At 37.8% G+C, this 19,673-nt stretch overlaps 1 protein-coding gene across 2 annotated transcripts in view; it reads left to right on the top strand.

Annotated features, from left to right (window-relative positions):
- Nucleotides 1-19,512, top strand: part of HERC2 (E3 ubiquitin-protein ligase HERC2) — a 35,626-nt gene extending 16,114 nt beyond the window's left edge. For both annotated transcript variants that reach the window (XM_019050851.2, XM_019050849.2), the window contains exons 17-24: nt 488-626; nt 1,611-1,758; nt 3,711-4,001; nt 4,875-5,043; nt 5,644-5,782; nt 6,348-6,516; nt 7,634-7,892; nt 9,325-19,512. In XM_019050851.2, coding sequence (XP_018906396.2) covers nt 488-626; nt 1,611-1,758; nt 3,711-4,001; nt 4,875-5,043; nt 5,644-5,782; nt 6,348-6,516; nt 7,634-7,892; nt 9,325-18,323 — 10,313 coding nt within the window. In that variant the 3' untranslated portion in view covers nt 18,324-19,512. The remainder of the gene's footprint in view (nt 1-487; nt 627-1,610; nt 1,759-3,710; nt 4,002-4,874; nt 5,044-5,643; nt 5,783-6,347; nt 6,517-7,633; nt 7,893-9,324) is intronic.
- Nucleotides 19,513-19,673: the final 161 nt, after the last annotated feature.

Raw genomic sequence — 19,673 nt, 5'->3', positions numbered from 1 at the left:
TTATCTGCTTGCCATATGTTAGATTCTGCGATATTTCATCACCATGAATAAAATTCAGTTGCATTTCCAACCTTCTTGACCAAAAAAGGTTTACAAATAATTGTGTCAAAGGTAAAAATGCCCCTCCCTTCCTCCCAAAAGGGGGGGATATGAAATTATGTGACTGTCAGTAACTTATCAATCGACTCACAAGTTTGAAAATTGGTTAGGTATTCTCCAAAACTCTTGAATGAAACTTACTTCCGCAGCTTGTCGGGAAAAAAAACCTGACAGTGAAAATGCACAGATTGAGTTGAAGATTCTGGCTCTCCTAGTAAGGTACATTTTAAATCTAATTGATTCAATCTTTCATTAAACATTGATAATTAATCATCAATTATTGATCGGTTCATCAATTTTAAAGCAAGTAGCCGATAAATCTAAGGAATATCAACCTTTGTTAATAATTAAATGTCTCGTTGTGTCAATGATGCTTTTATTCTCACAGTTGACATCTATAAATCACACCGTCAGAATGTTTCTGAAGATTCCAAACTCATTCGAAAAGCAGATGTGGAAAACCACAATCGAGATGGAGGCCTTTGGATCGTATGGAATAAGAAAATTTATGACTTTCATAACATCAGGTTTGTAGTGGTTCTCATGAAACTTCAAAGATTTTACTAGATATTGCCTATAAAAACAAGGACGAGTTCCATAAGACTTCAGAAGCTGTATAAGAGCCAACGTAAAAATTTGTAAGTAGTTACTAGTACTGCAACCTCGTATGGGATCCTCGTAACTAACTGTATTTATCAGCTGTCGGTTATCACTAAAAGTATGTGGGATCTCAAGTATCCTTCTTATACTAATCTTGCTTACTTATGCATGATGGAGCTGATTCCTACGTTATCAAAAGGGGTCGGAAAAAATAAAAAATATTCTTATCAGTGATTCAGCAACAGGGGGTCACGGAGAAATGATCAATGGTGAGGGGAAGAATCCGCTGACTTTACAAAGAACATGCAAGATCAATCCGTCGCTATAACAGTATGGCGTTCTCTAAAACTCATCCCTGGTTAATATACCAAAAAAGCCACGTTTCAGCCCAACTTTTCCCAACATTGGCCCTTGGGAAATTCGCTTCTAGGAGCTAATCGTGCTCAGGAGGCCGTAAGAACATGACTTCAAACAATATCATTTAGGCGGCACCCAATTTCTTGCTATTCTGTGCCTAGCCCTCTGGACAAAGTCTGTTTTATATCAAGGCATCCAACAAAATCTGTATGCTTACGGCCATTCTTAAGAACTAACCACGCTGGGATAAACTGCCATTTCAATTTCATCAATTCCGGTGGGTGGTCCACTTTGAGTAATTCTTTTGTGTGTATTTTATTTTAATACATACATTTCATGAACGGAGATGATGAAATGGCTTCATAATTTTTGTTTTTGTTCTCTCTCTGAACAGTTTTTAACTTTTTCACATTCTCCCTAGTCCCAATGAGCCATTTATGGTCCTGCTCTAGTTACTTCTAAAAATAACGCATATTCTTTTCGAGCAGTATAGAAAATTTGATTTTTTTTCACCCACTATGCATCAGTTTCATTGCTATCCTAAATTATTGCAGGTTTGATGGAACAAATAGTGATGAACTTCTGAAGAAATGTCTGAATAATGATCATTCTTTTTGGCCATTTAACCTATCAGATGAATCTAATTTCCTCGAGTCGCGTTTTGTAGGAATTCTCTTCGAAGGTGATAAAGGATCTCATCAGGTAAGCAGTTTTCTTAAAGGTAAAGGAATTCTACTGTTTCTTAATTTAGTTTTATTTAGAATTTTCAACTAAACCCATGGTTCTACTATATGCCTAATGAAGATAAAAATTAAAATACTGTATTATTTAAGAGTTACATATACCTTAGCATAACTTAACACGCAAGAATTTTAGAATGACTATTGTTTACAAAATTTGAGCATGCACAGAATGCAGGTGAAATAATGAACAAATAAAAGAATTTATCTATAATTTAACATTTCTCTTTACAACTTAAATCGTTTTTTTTTTTGGGGAAAAACAAGCGAGGAAATATTTAAAACTGATGATTTCATGGAATTTAAAGAATTAGGTGAAAAAAATTAACAGTTATCATATTCAGCTGGTGATAGAAAGAGGCTATTGTAGCATACTAGAGGGTACGCTCCCTAGTCGCTACGCAGCCCAACCCCCTGAAGGCACTCCACGCTATCAAGAAGCAGCTTTGCAGCCCTATTTTTCAACTTCTCATCAATGTTGGGTTTTTCCCTAAAAAATTACGATATGAGGTATATTTTGCTTTTTAGAACAAAATGACTTTTTTTTGCATTAAATAAAGAAAAAAAATCTGAAATCTGAAGGATGCATTTAGCAATGATCGAGTAAGGAACCATTTCAGTAAAATAACAGCAAATGTTAAATATGTCATGATTGATTAGTTTGGACGTTGAGAATCGAACCCACGTCTCGGGCCAAGGTAGCGACGTATCTGATGCCTGCAACAACTCAGCCATCGCCGATGCTATTGAAGATGAGGTGAATCTTGGTTCATAGGTTAGAGCTACGGAGCAAGCTACTCAGCCACTGCGCAACCTTTTGCGCATGGCAGCAGCAGTTGGGGAGCCGGCTGCAAATTTGCTCACTTTTGAAATGTGATTGTAAAAAAACCTGGGCCCTATTTCTAAAATCTGATAAGAGCGGGCTTATCTAGGGATTATCATCTGTCAATAACCGCAAAAATCATGGAAATCAGCTCAGTAGAATGCTCAAACGAACTGTGACAAAAAATAAAAGTTTACATTGATTTAAATGGGAGAATTAGCAACTTTACTACGTAACATGCAAAAGCCTGGACCATACTTTCAAAATCTGAATAAAGCAGACTCATCTAAAGACAATTACCTGTTGATAGCCGCAAAAATCACGAATATCGGCCTAGTAGAACGCTAGAACTAAGCGTTACCAGAAATGAAAATTTAGGAGGCCTGAGAATTTATAGTATAGATACCCCACTAAATCTCAATGGAAAATCTCAATAGTCCCATTAATGGACCACTTGATGGGGTACAATATCAAGAGCCGCGACATATGTTACCTTATCAAAATTTTACGCATAGCACTATTAAAACTTTCCAAATTCAATACCTAAATGAGAAAATATTGGTTTTTGTCTGCTAATTCACTCTTCTCCTCAAAAAAAAAGGAGAGTCCACCCGAGTCAAAAAAAGCCCTCAAGAAATTTCGATATATTCTATGATGGGAGAATTTCCCTCGTTACTAACTTTTCTTTGAGAAAACTAAAGATACCTCGTATCAAAGGAGGAAGGAAGCTCTAGTTATTTGCCCAATGTATAAAGTAAATTTAATGCCTAAATTAACCTACGTTGATGTTTTTTTTTTCACTAGCAGGAAGTTTGAATTTAATTTTCATAACCCAAAATATGTACGTTTATTTTTCCCTAAGGAGGTAACTTTCCATTTTTTTGATATTTCCAACGTTTTCTGCAAGAATTTTGATGAGAAAACGTGCGCTGTAGTGCTTAATTTCTTACCTTGTTTGAGGGTCTATTCTCAACATTACTCTTCCTAGAAAATTTCCAATAATAATTCAAGCTGTGGTGTTAGTGCCGGTGTTTTTATATTAATTTGTATTCATTTATTAGTTTTAATTGTTTTTTTGCCCTTTTTAATAGGCTAATGAAAGCACCAGTTGTCAGACTTCACCTTTACTGGATGTGCATAAATGTCTGAACTACCTGGTCGGCTTGCATTCACATTGGCTTGCTATTAGCACACCCCAGCAAAGCATTGAAATGAAAGCAAACAATTATTTAGCTGCACACTTCCTTCAAGGTGGTTTGCACTCGCTGGAGCCTCCTAGTCCTTTTGAAGAAAAAAGTGAAGCTCGAAGTGACTGTTCAACTCCTACTGATTCTGGGTTTGATTCAAACTTGATCCATGCAATGGGAGACTTTAAAATATCGGTAAAGTTTTATGCTTTTTCCCCAACTTTTTTCTCTTCACATGCATGGAGTCCTAAAATCTGCAAAACTTTATGAAAGGAGGCAAGAAATGAATGCATTCATGCTCATAAGATCTTTGTAAATATTAATTAATATTTACCGTTCTACCGCCATCTACCGTTGCTGCTGAACAACTCTCATAACACAACAAGAAAAACTCGAAAAAATGATTATCAGGCTGGTTGGAGATGCGAACACATCTAGATTCAGCTGTCTGCTCCCAAACGGGAAAACATACATCCCCAAACTGGGCGCACAAATGTGAAAAAAACACTAAGAAGTGACCTGAATACTGTAAGTACACGGTGGCTTCTTGGCTTTGATTTCCCCGCGAAATGGTGTGAACTTAGCACCATTTCTCCACCTTGTTACATATATACAGTATTTGGACCACTTCTTAGTGTTTTTTCTCATAAGTGACAGGATAGATGTGGTTATCCACACTGAAATATACCTCGAGTAACAGCTATCTCTCAGCATCTTCCAAAGACGTCACAACTCAGAATAATTTTGGAGTGGTTTCCAATTAGGTAGAAGAACTTTGATAATTTGAATAGCAGAAATAATAATGTTTTTTTACTCTTTTAGTCATACCTTTTGTATACCAATATGATCACTCGGGCTGTTACGTCAATGCCAATAGCAGCAAAATGCAATTTTTCAAAATTTTGTAGGCATTTTTCAGGCATCTTTCTGGGTATATCCATTAAATATTCTGTTTCTTGTGTAGTTGTATGACCCTCTGATTGTATTTCAAATATATTCTGTAAGAATTTTGCCTCTCCTTTCTTTATTGTTAATCTCTTACATTTTTTCCATTTTTTTCGCTTTCAGGACCAAGTGATTGTCATGTTTCAAAACATCCTAGAAAAATGCAGCAAAGGCTCTGAGAGTGTGAAATTTTCAAGGGATCATCCTGTCGAAGAAGTAATTAGACTACTAATTGCAGTTCTAATCAAACATCTTTCTCTTCATACCACAGTCTTACCATCATTGGATAAAGGTAATTTTTTCATACATTTTGAACTTTTCTATGTAATAAACCTGAATATTGTAATTTTCATTTCGTGCCTAAGGTGTAAAGGTGTAACCCGAGGTGTATGGTGTATTCATATGTAACTAGGGCACCTTTAAATGAATGGAAGTACTCACTTACCCCTCTTTGTACTGGATAAACACAGCAAATTGAAAACCTCAGTGAAGACCTGAGTTATTGTACTACAATGTCATTATTCTACTATTTGAACTCGAAACAAAGAGAGTGATTTAATTACACTTTGTACTGTATATTTTTGGTCAAAAATTGTTTGTTAACAAAAGAGTGTTTGTCATCAAGCAATTTACGAGTTAGGTCTGTGGAGAATGTATAAATAATGTATAAATTAGGTATGTGTTCAACATAATTTCCAACATATGTATTGAATTTAAAATTTCCAGTTTGAATAATCTTGATGAATAAATTACTGACCAGCAACTGATTACTGAGAATAATTATTTTTAACAACCTCCATAGGAATAAGGTAATTCTGGACTAATCGTTTAGTTGTATCGATATGTTGGTATAATTTCATAAATAACTTATTTTTTGTTCTCTTTTTGGTAGATACAATCGATGCTTCAAGCAGACAATTAGATTTTATAGGCAAAATAATTAATCAGACAAAGTTAAAACTGATCAAGATTCGGCAGGAACAAAGTCGGTCCTACAAAGAAGTTTGCTCTCCCATTTTAGATAAATGCAGGTAAGAATTTAGTTTTTGGTCATCTGAAGAAAAAAAGGTTTTCATTTGTTACTTGTGAAATTATTGACTTGAATGACCAAAGAGTGATGCTCTTAGAGTCGATTAATCAAATTTTTCAGACATCCACTATAAATAAAATCTGGGAAATATGACCTAAAATAGAGAGTATACTGCATGTTTACACCAAAACAGTGCAGCATAAATAAGTTTTGCAAAGTCTATGATGAGTAGGTTCATGAGTTTATCTGTTGAAGCCACAATATTTATTTGAGGTGAGGCGCAAAGCATTTAAGGCCTTGGTTTTTTTATTTTAGTGAGTGCTCATTTCAGTTTAATTTATTAGCTTATTCTCCGGTTTTCTAGAAAAAGCTTTTTTTTAAGAATCAAATTCTCGGTTGCCATGTATGTGTCTTGTTTTACCATAATCTAACTTATTTATTTATTTTTTATCTTTAGTTTATGACACATCTGTTTTTATTTATAGTATTTTTTATCAACAAAGCTATGCAATTCGTTGAGTTGTAATTCTGTTGTAAACTTACAATGTGATTTCGACCGATTTAAGGTTTTTACTTCATGAAGTTCGACCTGCTGTAAGCCATGAAGTGAATGGCTTAAAAAATTTACGCATTCCTCATTCTGAATCTGCCTGGAGAAGAATTTGCCGCAAAGTCAGCTCTGATTTGAGGAAGAAAAAGAAATCAAAACTGGGATTACTGTCGGAAAAATCCACCGTAAGAATTATTTTTGTCTATTTATATACTTCAGGGAGAAACCAAAAACAGTTGGAGGAAGCTCAGAATTTCAGATGTCTTTCATTCAAGGTGTAGATTAAGGATGCATTGGTCTCCTATGAGTGGGCGCCATTTTAGCTCAGGAGGGTTATACCAAGAGGTGCTGTTTGGGGATAACTCTCTTTGGAGATAATATTGAAAATTAAATATTTTTTTGTTGCAATTATAGACTATATTCCATGAATTTTCTATGGTTTATAGCTTTTATCTTAATATTTAATCAAAACTGTAGGTACAACTTTAAAGCTGTGATTAAATACTGAGCAGTTATCAAGCTGATTTTAGTTTCACTTAAAAAAAAAGACGTTAGAAGAAAGCAATTGAAAGCAAGATCTGCTTATTTGAACAAAAATCGGTCCTCCTAAGGTAGTTAAAATACTGAATTTGTCACATCCACTTACGGTTCTTTTCAACAATTTACTCTTCCTGAGTCAATTAAACTTTTCCGATGCTTTTCTGCCATTGAAATGCGATGTATAAGCTATGCATACCGATGGCTGTAAAGTTTTCTTTGATCAACAAGTCAATTGTCAATCTTCTTTTTGAAACATGACGGAAAATTCGACCTAATGAGTTTGCAATTTTTACAGACTGAAGCATTCAGTCAAAGCAGCTCTCATAATGATTAAGGTTGACTGTTGTACCTTCTAACTGATTGCACAAGGTATCTCAAAATATGTTGCATTTGTAAAGCTTTACAGTCCTGTGACTTTCTATCTGCAAAATTTTCTTTCAATCTAATGGTTAAACATACTTGGAATTTTCTTAATGTTAAAATGTAATAAATTGTGATTATCAAATTCTAATAAACTGCCAGAAAGCTCACGATATCTATTTTAAGGATATTTTTGGTTTTTGCCAAAATGCCTTTTTTTCTCAAGCTCAGAGCACAGAGGCATTACTGTTCAGCTGCATCTTGTAGTAAAGAAGGGTGTACCTGTAGTTAGTTCGATAGCACATAGCAGAAAATTACATTTTCTTTTTAGCAATATTCTAGTCGGACAATTTTTCTATTTTGAATTATTCAAGTTTTGTATCATTAAAATTTCTTTCGCAGGTAATCAATGACAAATTCGGCTGTGATAGTAATTGCGGGAGTAAGGAGGAAGGAAATTCAGAAGCTCATGGAGACTATAAAAAAGAGGAGTCCTCCTGTGATAAGAAAAAAGTTAGTTCTTTTGAGTGTGGTGGTGAAAACAGAAAAAGTGATTCCGACAGTTTTAATGAAAAAAGAAAATCATTTTTCCTGGACCACGATAAGAAAAAAGGAATAGGTCCGGAGAAGAGCAATCTCAAGAAAGAAGCTGGAAAATTTGGTAAGTAAGGAGTTCAGAGCATGACCTTGAGCCTTATTTCATTTTACTTTACTAGTGGAAGTAGTATTTTTAAATTTAACTTCATTTTCATTTCACTTTCTTCTGATATCATGCAAAGAAAAAGTGCCTTTAGTTCAGAATTTCTTTTGATGATGTTTTGTAAAAATCTCTTGTGGTATGGAGAATTTACCATCTTTACAATAAAAAGGGGAGGCTGGGGTACTTACAGTGACCTTTAATTTTACCTTTAACCCTCACTGCATTTTTTAAAGAGGTCTCCTAGAATTGTTTTTCAGGAATTGGGAAGTATATGTCACTACCTCAAAACACCAAGATAAATCAATGGTCTGATGCTTGTAGTAAAAAACCGATCGGAAACCAGAAAAGAATGAGATAACTGTGCCTGAAGGGTGGGACTCCAAGATACCGATTTACAGTGATCCCTTGCCAAAAAATTCCTTCATGATTCTTCTTCATCATAACTACTGTTTATTTTATTGCAGCATTTTTCACATTAAGACCATTTCTTATGGTCTTTATTTTTTACTAGGGAAATTGTCTCTATTACTTTGGCATTTCGGATGTTAGTCTGCCCAAAGAGAGCAGGAGATTAGTTGAAGTATTGCTTGTAAGAAGCAGTTTTGTTCACTACAGGTAAAATTAGACAAGTATCCATCATTTGGAACTTTAAAATGTAATTTTACGGTAAAAAAACGGACATGTTTACCGTTTATTGTGCTCCAGAAAAAATTGATCTTTTTAACGAAGGAGGGGATATTTTCCCTCAATTTTTTGAGCAAAAAATTGCGCCTACAAACAAATATTGACTCAATCAATGTTATTTGCTTTTCCCTGAGCAACTAAGAGAAAGTAAATGAGCCAAAGCAAACTGTGATTCATTTTTTGCTCACTCATTTGTTCATTTTTATTAACATTCAATAATTTGTTTAAATGTTATTATGGTAAATTGTTACCTTCCTATTACCCTATTTCCGCTTTATCATCCACTATTACTCCCATTATTACTCGTGAAGATAATAATGGCGAAGAATCACCGAAGTTTCTTATGCGTGCTTTGAATCCGAGACTTATCTCCCAAAAACTGCTTGTGGAAACAACACCCAATTGAAAACGCAAATTCTAAAATTCAAAAATACTACCCTCATAATGTATACCCCCCTGCGAAGCCTCCCCTTTTTTTCAACTTACAAGTTAATTTACGTAGAATGAAGTACCCATAGAGGTCTCCCACCGTATAACAACACAAGTTTTCTGCGTTAACCGTTTGAGGGCTAGCGTTAATTTGTTTACTGTGACAGATCTCCCCTCGCTTAATACCATCAACAAGCAAATGAAAAAAGCTATGCTGACTGCTTTTATTGAAAAATAAGAAATTATCCTTATTCTATCTCTTCTCTTTGTCTGATTGCAGGAAGCGAGTATTTTGACCCTTTCCTGTCTAAAAATTGCGACAAAACTGAACTTACTAACTCAATCGTTGAATTCCTCCTTCAAGAAGACAGCTGTGATGTAGAAACCTTGCGTAAAGCTATGTACTGTCAAATTGAGCGAGCTAAATTACGTAAGGAAGGGTATGCTCTTTTAAACACATTCCTTCATAAGAAAACAAACTCATCAGCCATAAAATACAGTCTTCTAAACGGGTTCTCCAGTATGATCCCGGAGGATTGTTTGGCAAGTTATGAGCTGTCTCATTGTCTAGATGATATTCAATTGGTAACCCCCTTGCTTAAAGCAGAAATACTTTTGATTAAATCTAAAGTCACCTCATGGTGTATCTCCAATCTAAGAGAAATTGCCATAGTTATTAAAAATCATCCACCAAATCTAGAAAATGTGAAACAAATCGTCTGTGTTAGGTTTTTCCTTGCTATTCTCAACTTAATAACAAATGCACACAATAGTAATGAGTTAGGTTTGATACTGAACTCTGGAACATTAGCCATCATCGAAAGTATTTACAAATGGATAAACTTGTCCAGTTCCAAAACTAAGCGCAAACAGTTGGTACCTATCAATAAAAACAAGTCTCATGGTTTTCAGCAAAATATTAGTACTTTACGCGAATCTGATGTCAGTAGTTTATTTAAAGTTGGTGTCAAAGTTATTAGAGGAGCAAATTGGAATTGGGGTGATCAAGATGGCCCTCCACCTGGAGAAGGAAGAGTGATCAGAGGTTTGGAGGATGGATGGATTCGCGTCCGCTGGGACAATGGTGCCACAAATGCCTACAGAATGGGAAACGAAGGAAAATTTGATCTGAAGTTAGCTTCAAATTCTGCCCCGGAGGAGGAAAATTTAGGTAGCACTGAAGAAACTTCCAAGAAGATGCCGGATATTATTGATCCAAGGACAGCTGTCGAATCGTCATACTTAAATTTTGTTAAGGTTGTTTCAATTCTTTGTGGTCTTAAAGGAGATCAAATGTCAGAATCCTCTATCAGAATATTCAGCAATCATTTGAGGAAAGGTGTAGAGTTGTGTGAAAAGAATCAGGCAGGAGTGACAATCGACATGGATGGAAAGTGGGCCACTCTTGGGTTTGTCAGATCTGTCTCAATCTGTAATGCTTTGTGCCGTATATTTTGTACTCAGTCTTGGCTGGATTTACTTCTATCTGTTGCGTCCAACAGCAACAGTGTGAATATCGTTTCTCAATTAATGGCTTTTTCTTTGCTAAAAGTTGTTCTTCCAAATGGTATTGTTGATGCTAATAAACGGTACATCATCTTAGAAAGGTTATTTACTCTCGTCGGACAGACCGCTTTTTGTTCAGGATCCATTCAAAACAAGCCTCTGAAAGTGTCCGATGTAGGCTCTGAAGAAGTTTCCTTGTTTGTATCCAGGAGTAATACCATTTTGGAAGAAAGTATTCTACTCTTGCGCATTTTATACAGCCACCCAAATTGGACATTGTCTTTTAATCGACTGCTAGCATCAAAATTATCAATCACAATCCAGCTTTTAACTCAACTCAAATTTGAAGGCATTACTGAGAGCAAAATCAGTTGCAAACAAGTCAGTGCTATTGCACCACTACTGGTGATTGGTGGAGTTGAACCAAAATGTCGCATTGGCTCTGTGGTGCAAGTCAGAGATCATGGATTGGGCACTGTGTGTAATGTAGGGAAGCAAGGGAAACTCGTTGTTCACTTTCATGATACAGGAGCGTTCAAATCGTTACCTTCAGAAAATTTAGAGCCCGTACCAATTTTGAACTTTAAGCTTGAAAAATTACCGATGGATGATATTTTTCAAAATTTTTGGACAGCTGCCCTCTCTACAGTAACTGTGTCACACGAATTCAAAAGCATCAGCCAAGTTAAATTGGTACTTGCAGCCCTCAGATCTTGCTCAGCTTTGTTCAGTCACACAACTTACTTACGAACGTTTCTGAGCCACTCCAACTCTCTCATGTTGCAGCGATTAATTTCTGCTGCAGCGCAACCTTCTCTCTTAAAACCAGAGTACAGTCGTCAACAGCTTGAAGAAGCAGCTACTGAGATATGTCAGCACCTATCAGCTGAGTGTAAGTTCATCACAGAGGACCCAGATCCATCCAATAGCAAAAGTTCCAAAGCAAAAGTGTTAGTCACGTCTCAATCACCCTTTGTGAATCAATTCATTGAAATGGGTTTCTCTAAAAGAGCAGTGGAAACAGCAGTCAGTTTTGTTGGAGAGCATTGCGAGATTGAACCACTCATCACCTGGCTACTAGATCATGTTGATTTTTTCTCAGAAGAAAATGAATCTTGTACGTCCATCCATATTTGCTCCGACAAAGATTCCTCCTCGTCCGATGACATGAATACAGAAGACAATAGCTCCTCTGCCTATGATAAGCCAACTGATTTCCAAACCTTCGAGGAGTATGTTAATTATGTAAGGAATAATTGTAAAGTAGGAATGCTCGTCCGATGCCGTAAGAATTTAGAAACTGTCTGCAAGGGTAGCACAGGAACAGTATTGAATATTGAAGAAAACGAAGGTTCGAAATTAGAGGTTTTAGTGGAATGGAAAGCTCAAAAAATACCTTTGTGGGTTGAATTTGGACAAATAGAACTACTTGGCCCATCAAAAGTGTCATCAGAATCGAAAATTGAAATTGGAGACAAGGTGAAGATTAAAGTTTTTGATCCTGAAGTATCGTCAAATTTTCATGGTATTGGAATAGTGAAAAGCATTGACAGTTTAACCGGAAAATTATATGTTGAGTTCTCGTCAAAGAATATCTGGTCTGGATCAGTGGATGAAGTCAATCTAGTAGAGCCACACAAAGAAAATGTTTGCTCTTTGTGCCAATCTATGCTACTGTCTGGACCTAATCTGAAGTGCAAATCTTGCGATAACAAGAATTACTTTTGTAGTAGCTGTTTCAGCATTCATCAGAAACTTCATCATGATGTGTCAAAATTTCGTGAGTCAAGCCTCTCTGGTGTGCTTGATAGTGATAACAAACCCAGCAACCTAATTGATAATTGGACTCAGAGTATCTACCGATTGACTGTCTCATCAAAGGAAAATACTGCTTATAATTTATTAGATGGAAACCCGGAAACCTATTGGCAAAGTTGTGGCTTGCAAGGGGAGCATTGGATACGACTCGAAATGTACCCAGATGTTTTAATTCATAAACTTCAGGTCACCCTAAACCCTGCTGACAATAGCTACATGCCATCTTGTATTGTTGTCAATGCTGGCTCATCATTTGCTGCTCTGTATGAGCTTTATTCCATTCATATATCATCAACTGATACCACTGTCACTCTGTTATCAGGATTAAATCGTTACTATCAATGCGTGGAGATTATCATCAAACAGTGTCGAAATGGTGGTATCGACTGCAAGATTCATAATTTACAACTGATTGGCAAGAAGAAACAAGCTCAAACTGATGTACAACCATTAATTCCATTCTTGTCCACTGATTATTCAACCATGCAAGATTCATTAAGTTACAAAGTCTTTGTTTGGGGTCTCAATGACAAAGATCAACTAGGCAGTTTGAAAGGCTCAAAAGTGAAGTATCCTGTTTATTCTGAAGTCCTCTCATCTTTAAAACCAATCCATATTGCAGGCGGCTCAAAGTCTCTTTTTGTTGTCTCTCAAGATGGTAAGCTCTATGCTTGCGGTGAAAGCACAAATGGGAGATTAGGTCTTGGTCAAACTAATAACGTCTCAATTCCTCGAGTGGTTTCAGCTTTAAGCCAATATGTTATCAAGAAGGTTGCCGTACATTCAGGAGGTAAGCATGCCATGGCCCTAACTCTTGATGGAAAAGTTTTTTCATGGGGCGAGGGTGATGATGGTAAATTAGGACATGGTCATCAGCTTAGCTCAGATAAACCTTGCATGATCGAGTATTTCAAAACGAAACGAATGCGTGACATAGCGTGTGGGAGTTCACACAGTGCCGCTATTTCGTCAAACGGAGAACTATACACGTGGGGTCTTGGAGAGTACGGTCGATTAGGTCATGGTGACTCACTCTCTCAGTATCGCCCAAAGCTGGTCAAATCGCTTCTAGGGAAACATGTGGTGAAAGTAGCATGTGGTAGCCGTGATGCTCAAACTCTTGCTTTGACTAACACCGGAATGGTCTTTTCATGGGGTGATGGTGACTTTGGAAAATTAGGAAGAGGTGGTAGTGACGGCTGTGATATTCCATGCAACATTGAATTTTTGAATAATCTAGAAGTTTGTCACATTGAGTGTGGAGCCCAATTTTCATTGGCTCTCACAAAATCCGGCCAGGTGTGGACTTGGGGCAAAGGCGATTATTATCGTTTAGGTTTGGGTTCTGATTCCCATGTGCGCAAGCCGACTCTCGTCGATGGCTTACGAGGATTGAAAATTGTTGATGTAGCTGTTGGAGCCTTACACTGTTTGGCTGTGACTGATTCAGGTCAGGTCTATGCATGGGGCGATAATGACCATGGACAGCAAGGCAATGGCACAACTCTTGTCAACAGACGGCCAGCTCCAATAGAAGGTTTTGGGGATGTTCATATCAATCGAGTGGCTTGCGGATCATCTCACTCAATAGCTTGGAATGTCGTCGATGAACCAACTACAGCTCTCCTGGAACCAGTCCCCTTTGAGTCTGCTAAAGATTCGCTTGGAGCTTTTTATGTCCAAAAACAACAAAAACCAAAACAAAACGAGGCCAATGCAGAAAACAAATTACTTATCGATAGCGTTTTGAATTTGGAAGTTATTTCGACGAAACAGCTAGCCTTGCAACATTTAGTAAATGGATTATGTATAATGTATGCACGTGACATCGTAGTTGCAGCTTTATCCAATCAAGTAATTTCAGACTTTCAAATCAAAAGCCCTGAGAGCAGTTCAATTGTTGGACTTGGGCAAAATGTAGAAATACCCTCTGATGGAGGTGAAGCCTTAGCATCGGCAGATGGTGTCATGTTGAGCTTGCAACCGATCTTGGAAAGTCCAGACACCATTCAATATTCTTTTTCGAGTTCTACCAGCCTGTCCTCAAGAATATCCACTGCTGTCTCGGTCACTGCAATGACAATGAAAAATCAGATTTTAGATCTGGAGGCAGACAAAAGTTGTAATCAACCCGTCTGTGAAATTGTTCATTCCTTAAGTTTAAATGATGCACGAATGCTTGTGGACTTATTGAAGCTTGCTATTGTAGACCGAGCAGGTAAAGATTCCAAAGAAACTATCACCAAAGTTTTGATTAGTCTTGCTCTTTCGTTCAGTCATGTCGCTTCGATGTTGGTTGAACTTTGTGTCACTGAGCTCGAAGATGTTGCTTTAAATAGCAATAATATTTTGTCAGCCCCTCAGCCAGTTGTACAAGAAAGTAGTCATCCTTATGTTGATGATGACTCTTTAGGTGGTCACGTAAAAATTCCCGGTGCCGAATCTCTAAGACTTGAATTTGACAGACAGTGTTCAACTGAACGTAAGCACGATCCTTTAACTATCATGGATGCTAGTGGGAAAACTATTAGTGTACGCTCAGGACGAGAATTGAATGACTGGTCCTCACCCCTCGAAGTACAAGGCAATGAATTATTCTGGAAGTTTACTAGTGATAGCTCGATCAATGGCTGGGGTTGGCGGTTCACCGTCTATCCGATCATATCAACCCAAGCAAGAATGGGATCAGACAGAGATTTACTGTCACGACCATCAGTTGAATTAGTTATGTGTCTACTAGATTCTTGTCTACCTTTGGTACCAGATATGAATTTGGCAACCAGATTAGCCTCTGCACTAGCAGCCTGTGCTCAGTTGTCCTCTCTTTCATCACGGGAGCGAATGTGGTGCCTCCAACAGCTGAGGAAGCTAGTAAGTTTTCCTGTCAATAATTGTCTTGATATTCCATCAATAATGTCGAGCTCGAAAAGTGGTGACTCTCCTCTTGTAAGTTTATTTCAAGGTTTGCCTGAAGCTCTTCTCCGTCAGTATGAATTTGAAGATCCTATCGTCAAAGCAAACCAGCAGCTGATGCACAGTGCATTTTTCAAAGCCTTGATCGCTCTTGCTTGTGAATTGAAGCTTGATGTACTACCATGTTGTAGTGACAACCCCAAGTGGAACTGGTTCAAAAAGTACTGCATTGCATCGAGAGTTGCCAGTTCTCTCATTAACCGAACTGACATACCTGAATCCTTCTGCTCAGAGGTCAGAAAACTGATAGTCGAAGTTGATGGGTGTGCAGATTCAGCCATCGCTGCTCATGAAAATCACAATGTTTTCAAATTAGAGCATGATGAACAACTCCTACTTTGGTTAAGTAGGCGTCCTGAAGACTGGTGTTCATCCTGGGGTAAAAGTGGTATCATTTACGGTTGGGGTCATAACCATCGTGGCCAGCTGGGTGGTGTAGAAGGGTCTAAAGTCAAAATTCCAACGCCCTGTGAAGCTTTGTCCGCACTGCAACCAGCCCAAATAGTCGGTGGAGAACAGACCCTAATGGTTGTCACTACTGATGGTAGAGTTTATGCCACTGGTTTAGGTGCAGGTGGAAGACTTGGAGTTGGTAGCTCTGAGACACTCATGATACCAACTCTAATTGAAACGCTACAAAATGTTTTTATCAAGAAAGTTGCTGTTAATTCTGGAGGCAAGCACTGTTTAGCCCTCTCATCTGAAGGTGAAGTTTTTTCATGGGGCGAAGGAGAAGATGGGACACTTGGTCATGGCAACAGAAACACTTGCGAGAACCCCACTTTAATCGAGGCTTTGGTTGGGAAAGAAATAGTAAATGTTGCATGCGGTGGGGCTCACTCAGCTGTTATTTCGTCCAATGGTGAGCTGTATACCTGGGGGAAAGGCCGCTATGGACGACTGGGACATGACAACAGTGAGGATATGCTGGTTCCTACACTGGTTGAAACGTTATTGGGATACCGTGTTGTTGATGTAGCCTGTGGAAGCGGGGATGCACAAACACTCTGCATCACTGATGACGATTCCGTTTGGTCATGGGGTGATGGCGACTATGGTAAACTTGGTCGAGGTGGCTCAGACGGTTGCAAAGTTCCTATGAAAATAGAGTCTCTAACTGGTCTTGGCGTGATAAAAGTTGAGTGTGGATCTCAGTTTTCAGTGGCTTTAACTCGATCAGGAAGTGTATACACCTGGGGCAAGGGTGATTACCACCGATTAGGGCATGGTTCGCACGAGCATGTCAGACGACCTCGAATCATCGAAGCTTTAGAAGGGAAGAAAATAGTCTGTATAGCAACGGGCTCACTACATTGTGTTGCATGTAGTGATCAAGGTGAAGTGTTTACCTGGGGTGACAATGATGAAGGCCAGCTTGGTGATGGCACCACCAGCGCAATTGAAAGACCCCGCCTGGTGCTTGCATTAGTCGGCAAGAAAATCAACCGTGTTGCATGTGGATCAGCGCACACTCTTGCCTGGAGCACTGACAAATTGCTGCATTCAGTTGCTCTGCCTCCATCAATACCAATTGAGTATGATCTTTTAACATCTTTGTCACTTTATGTTTTGCGCAATAGACTTATTTTATTACATCAGTTTGCTGACCTTCTCTGCCCTGTGTTCACTATGTTCCCTCTTGAAGGGGATGTTTGTATAGATAAATTGAAAAGAATTCTTGTATACAGCTGCAAAGAGGCAATATTCAGGAAAGTGATAAGATCAACAATGGTGAGAGATCGGCAGCATGGTCCAGTCGTAGAACTCAACCGAATCCAAGTCAAGAAATCCCGCAACAAAGATGGTCTTGCCGGACCCAATGGAATGAAATCGGTTTTTGGTCAAATGATGTCTAATCTGTCATTATTAACTGACGAAATTTTGTGTCTACCGCACCGAATTTGGAAAGTTAAGTTCGTCGGTGAGAGTGTCGATGACTGTGGAGGAGGGTATAATGAGAGTATAGCTGAAATGTGTGATGAACTTGAAAACGGTTCTTTACCTCTGTTAATTCCAACACCCAATGGGCGTGATGAAGCAGGAGCTAATCGAGATTGTTTCCTGCTCAATCCCGATGCTAAGACACCTCTCCATCAAAGAATGTTTAAGTTTCTTGGGATTTTAATGGGAATTGCCATAAGGACAGGAAATCCTCTCAGTCTTAACTTAGCTGAACCCATTTGGAAATTACTCGCCGGCACACCTCTGACCTTGGCTGATTTAACTGAAATTGATCGAGACTACTTGCCCGGATTGCTATGTATTCGCGATATGAGCTCTGATAATCTTGAATTGCCTTTCTCAACTCCATCTTCCTCTGGTCATGACATACATTTGTCTTCAAAACATCAGCAGATAACTCCATCTAACAAGATGGAGTACATCCGACTAGCTCTTGATTTTCGTCTCAAAGAATTTGATACACAAATAGCCGCTGTACGCGAGGGACTTGCTCGTGTGGTACCTGTCCCCCTCTTCTCACTATTTAGCGGGTCAGAGTTAGAAGTCTTGGTTTGTGGGTATCCAGACATTCCTCTGAGTCTTTTAAAGTCTGTTGCAACCTACAAAGGTGTTGACTCTCACTCTCCCTTAGTTCAGTGGTTTTGGGAGGTCATGGAAGAATTCACCAATCAAGAGCGATCACTATTTTTGCGGTTTGTCTGGGGTAGAACCAGATTGCCACGTTCTATCGCAGATTTTAGAGGTCGTGATTTTGTGCTGCAAGTGTTAGACAAGTACAATCCACCCGACTATTTCTTACCTGAAAGCTACACTTGCTTCTTTTTACTCAAAATGCCTCGATATTCGAGTAAATACGTCTTACGAGAGAAATTAAAATATGCCATTTACTTTTGTAAATCTATCGACACGGATGATTATGCACGAATCGCCATGCCAGGTAGCACCAATACCTCCAGTAATAGCGATAGTGATGGCCCAGATAGTATTCAAAGCGAAGACATGTTGTCACCTCAGTTTTGAAGTGTACTCGGAATTGCACATTTTCATTCTCAGTTACATTTTCTAGTCAATCTTCAGGCCAAAATTTAGTCAAACCAAATTTCGACTACTAACATTTTGTAGACCATTTAATGGTTTGCGTTTGTTTAATTAACTCCATATTTAGAAGCAATCATGATAAATCTGGGCTCGTTCTCAAATAAAACAGCTATTCTTAAATTGACCCTTCACATTTTTTAGTATACCTGAGAGTGTACCGCAGTGTCCACGAACATAATGGAACACTAATTTTTAAAAGGTTTTCTCTAAATAATTGATCATCATGCTCAGACTAATGCACGTCGTAATCATATACCTCCAAAAATAATTCAACACTATATCCTTCGCGGTGGTGATGAGGGTCCTTAAAAACTTGAAAAAATTATACTAAAGTTAAAAGGAGGAAAGCAAGTATAACACAAAAAGGAATTTTTTATTTTGTTGACTGAAAAATTTACTCAATAATTTAGATGAGGCATGTTTACTGTCTTTCCTTCACGGTCATATTTTACTAAAGTGAAGGAACAATTTAGTCTTGTGTTTTTGCAACATTGCATAATGAAGCCCCCATGATGTTAAACCAATCGAGAGTTGATAATTTTCTTATTTAATTACATTGACATAATTCCAATGTTTTATTATTTCACTGTTCGTTTCCTTTTTACGTATGTAATATTGTCTTTTTTAATTGATCAGCGATTTTTAATTTTTATCCAGACTTTGGGGTCAGTTTGTATCTCTGTCTCTTAGGCCTGGTCTAGATGGCAGAAGAGTTCTTTCTCGGTGAAAAGCAGCAAGACAAATTAGACTATTCGAGTTCAATGAAACAAGTGGTTCAACACACGACAACGACTATGTTAGACTGTCTAGACCAGGCCTTAATCCTCTTTTTCCCTTTTATAATGCAGTTGGTATCACTCTGTAGATACTGATTGTTCCTTGTAAGTGTTCCTGTAATGCAGTTAATTTTTTTGAATTTGTCAAAATTTTAGTCTTTTGTCATACCTCTGCAATTCCTTTTAATAATTTTTTTCCCTCTGTTCGCTCATTTTCTCACTCCTTCAATCAAACAATCATGCAATGTGTGATTATTAACAGAACTTTACCCTATATTGATTTGTAAACAATTTTTTAAAATTCATTTGTAAATAAAATTATTGCAATTTGTTAATTTTTCTTGCATATTATTTCTGCTCAAATTGATACTTTGAACTGTCACCAAGGCATGGCAATCATAAGTTTAGGGCTGTATTCATGGTCGCTCTTAAACAGTTTTATTCCTTAGAAAGTCCCCACATGGTTCACATTGTGACTAAGGAAAATTTAAAAGGG

Source organism: Bemisia tabaci, chromosome 5, assembly GCF_918797505.1.
Source record: "Bemisia tabaci chromosome 5, PGI_BMITA_v3".
Lineage (NCBI taxonomy): Eukaryota > Metazoa > Arthropoda > Insecta > Hemiptera > Aleyrodidae > Bemisia > Bemisia tabaci.
Note: the sequence above shows the minus strand (reverse complement) of the source record. Positions and strands in the feature narration are given on the sequence as shown.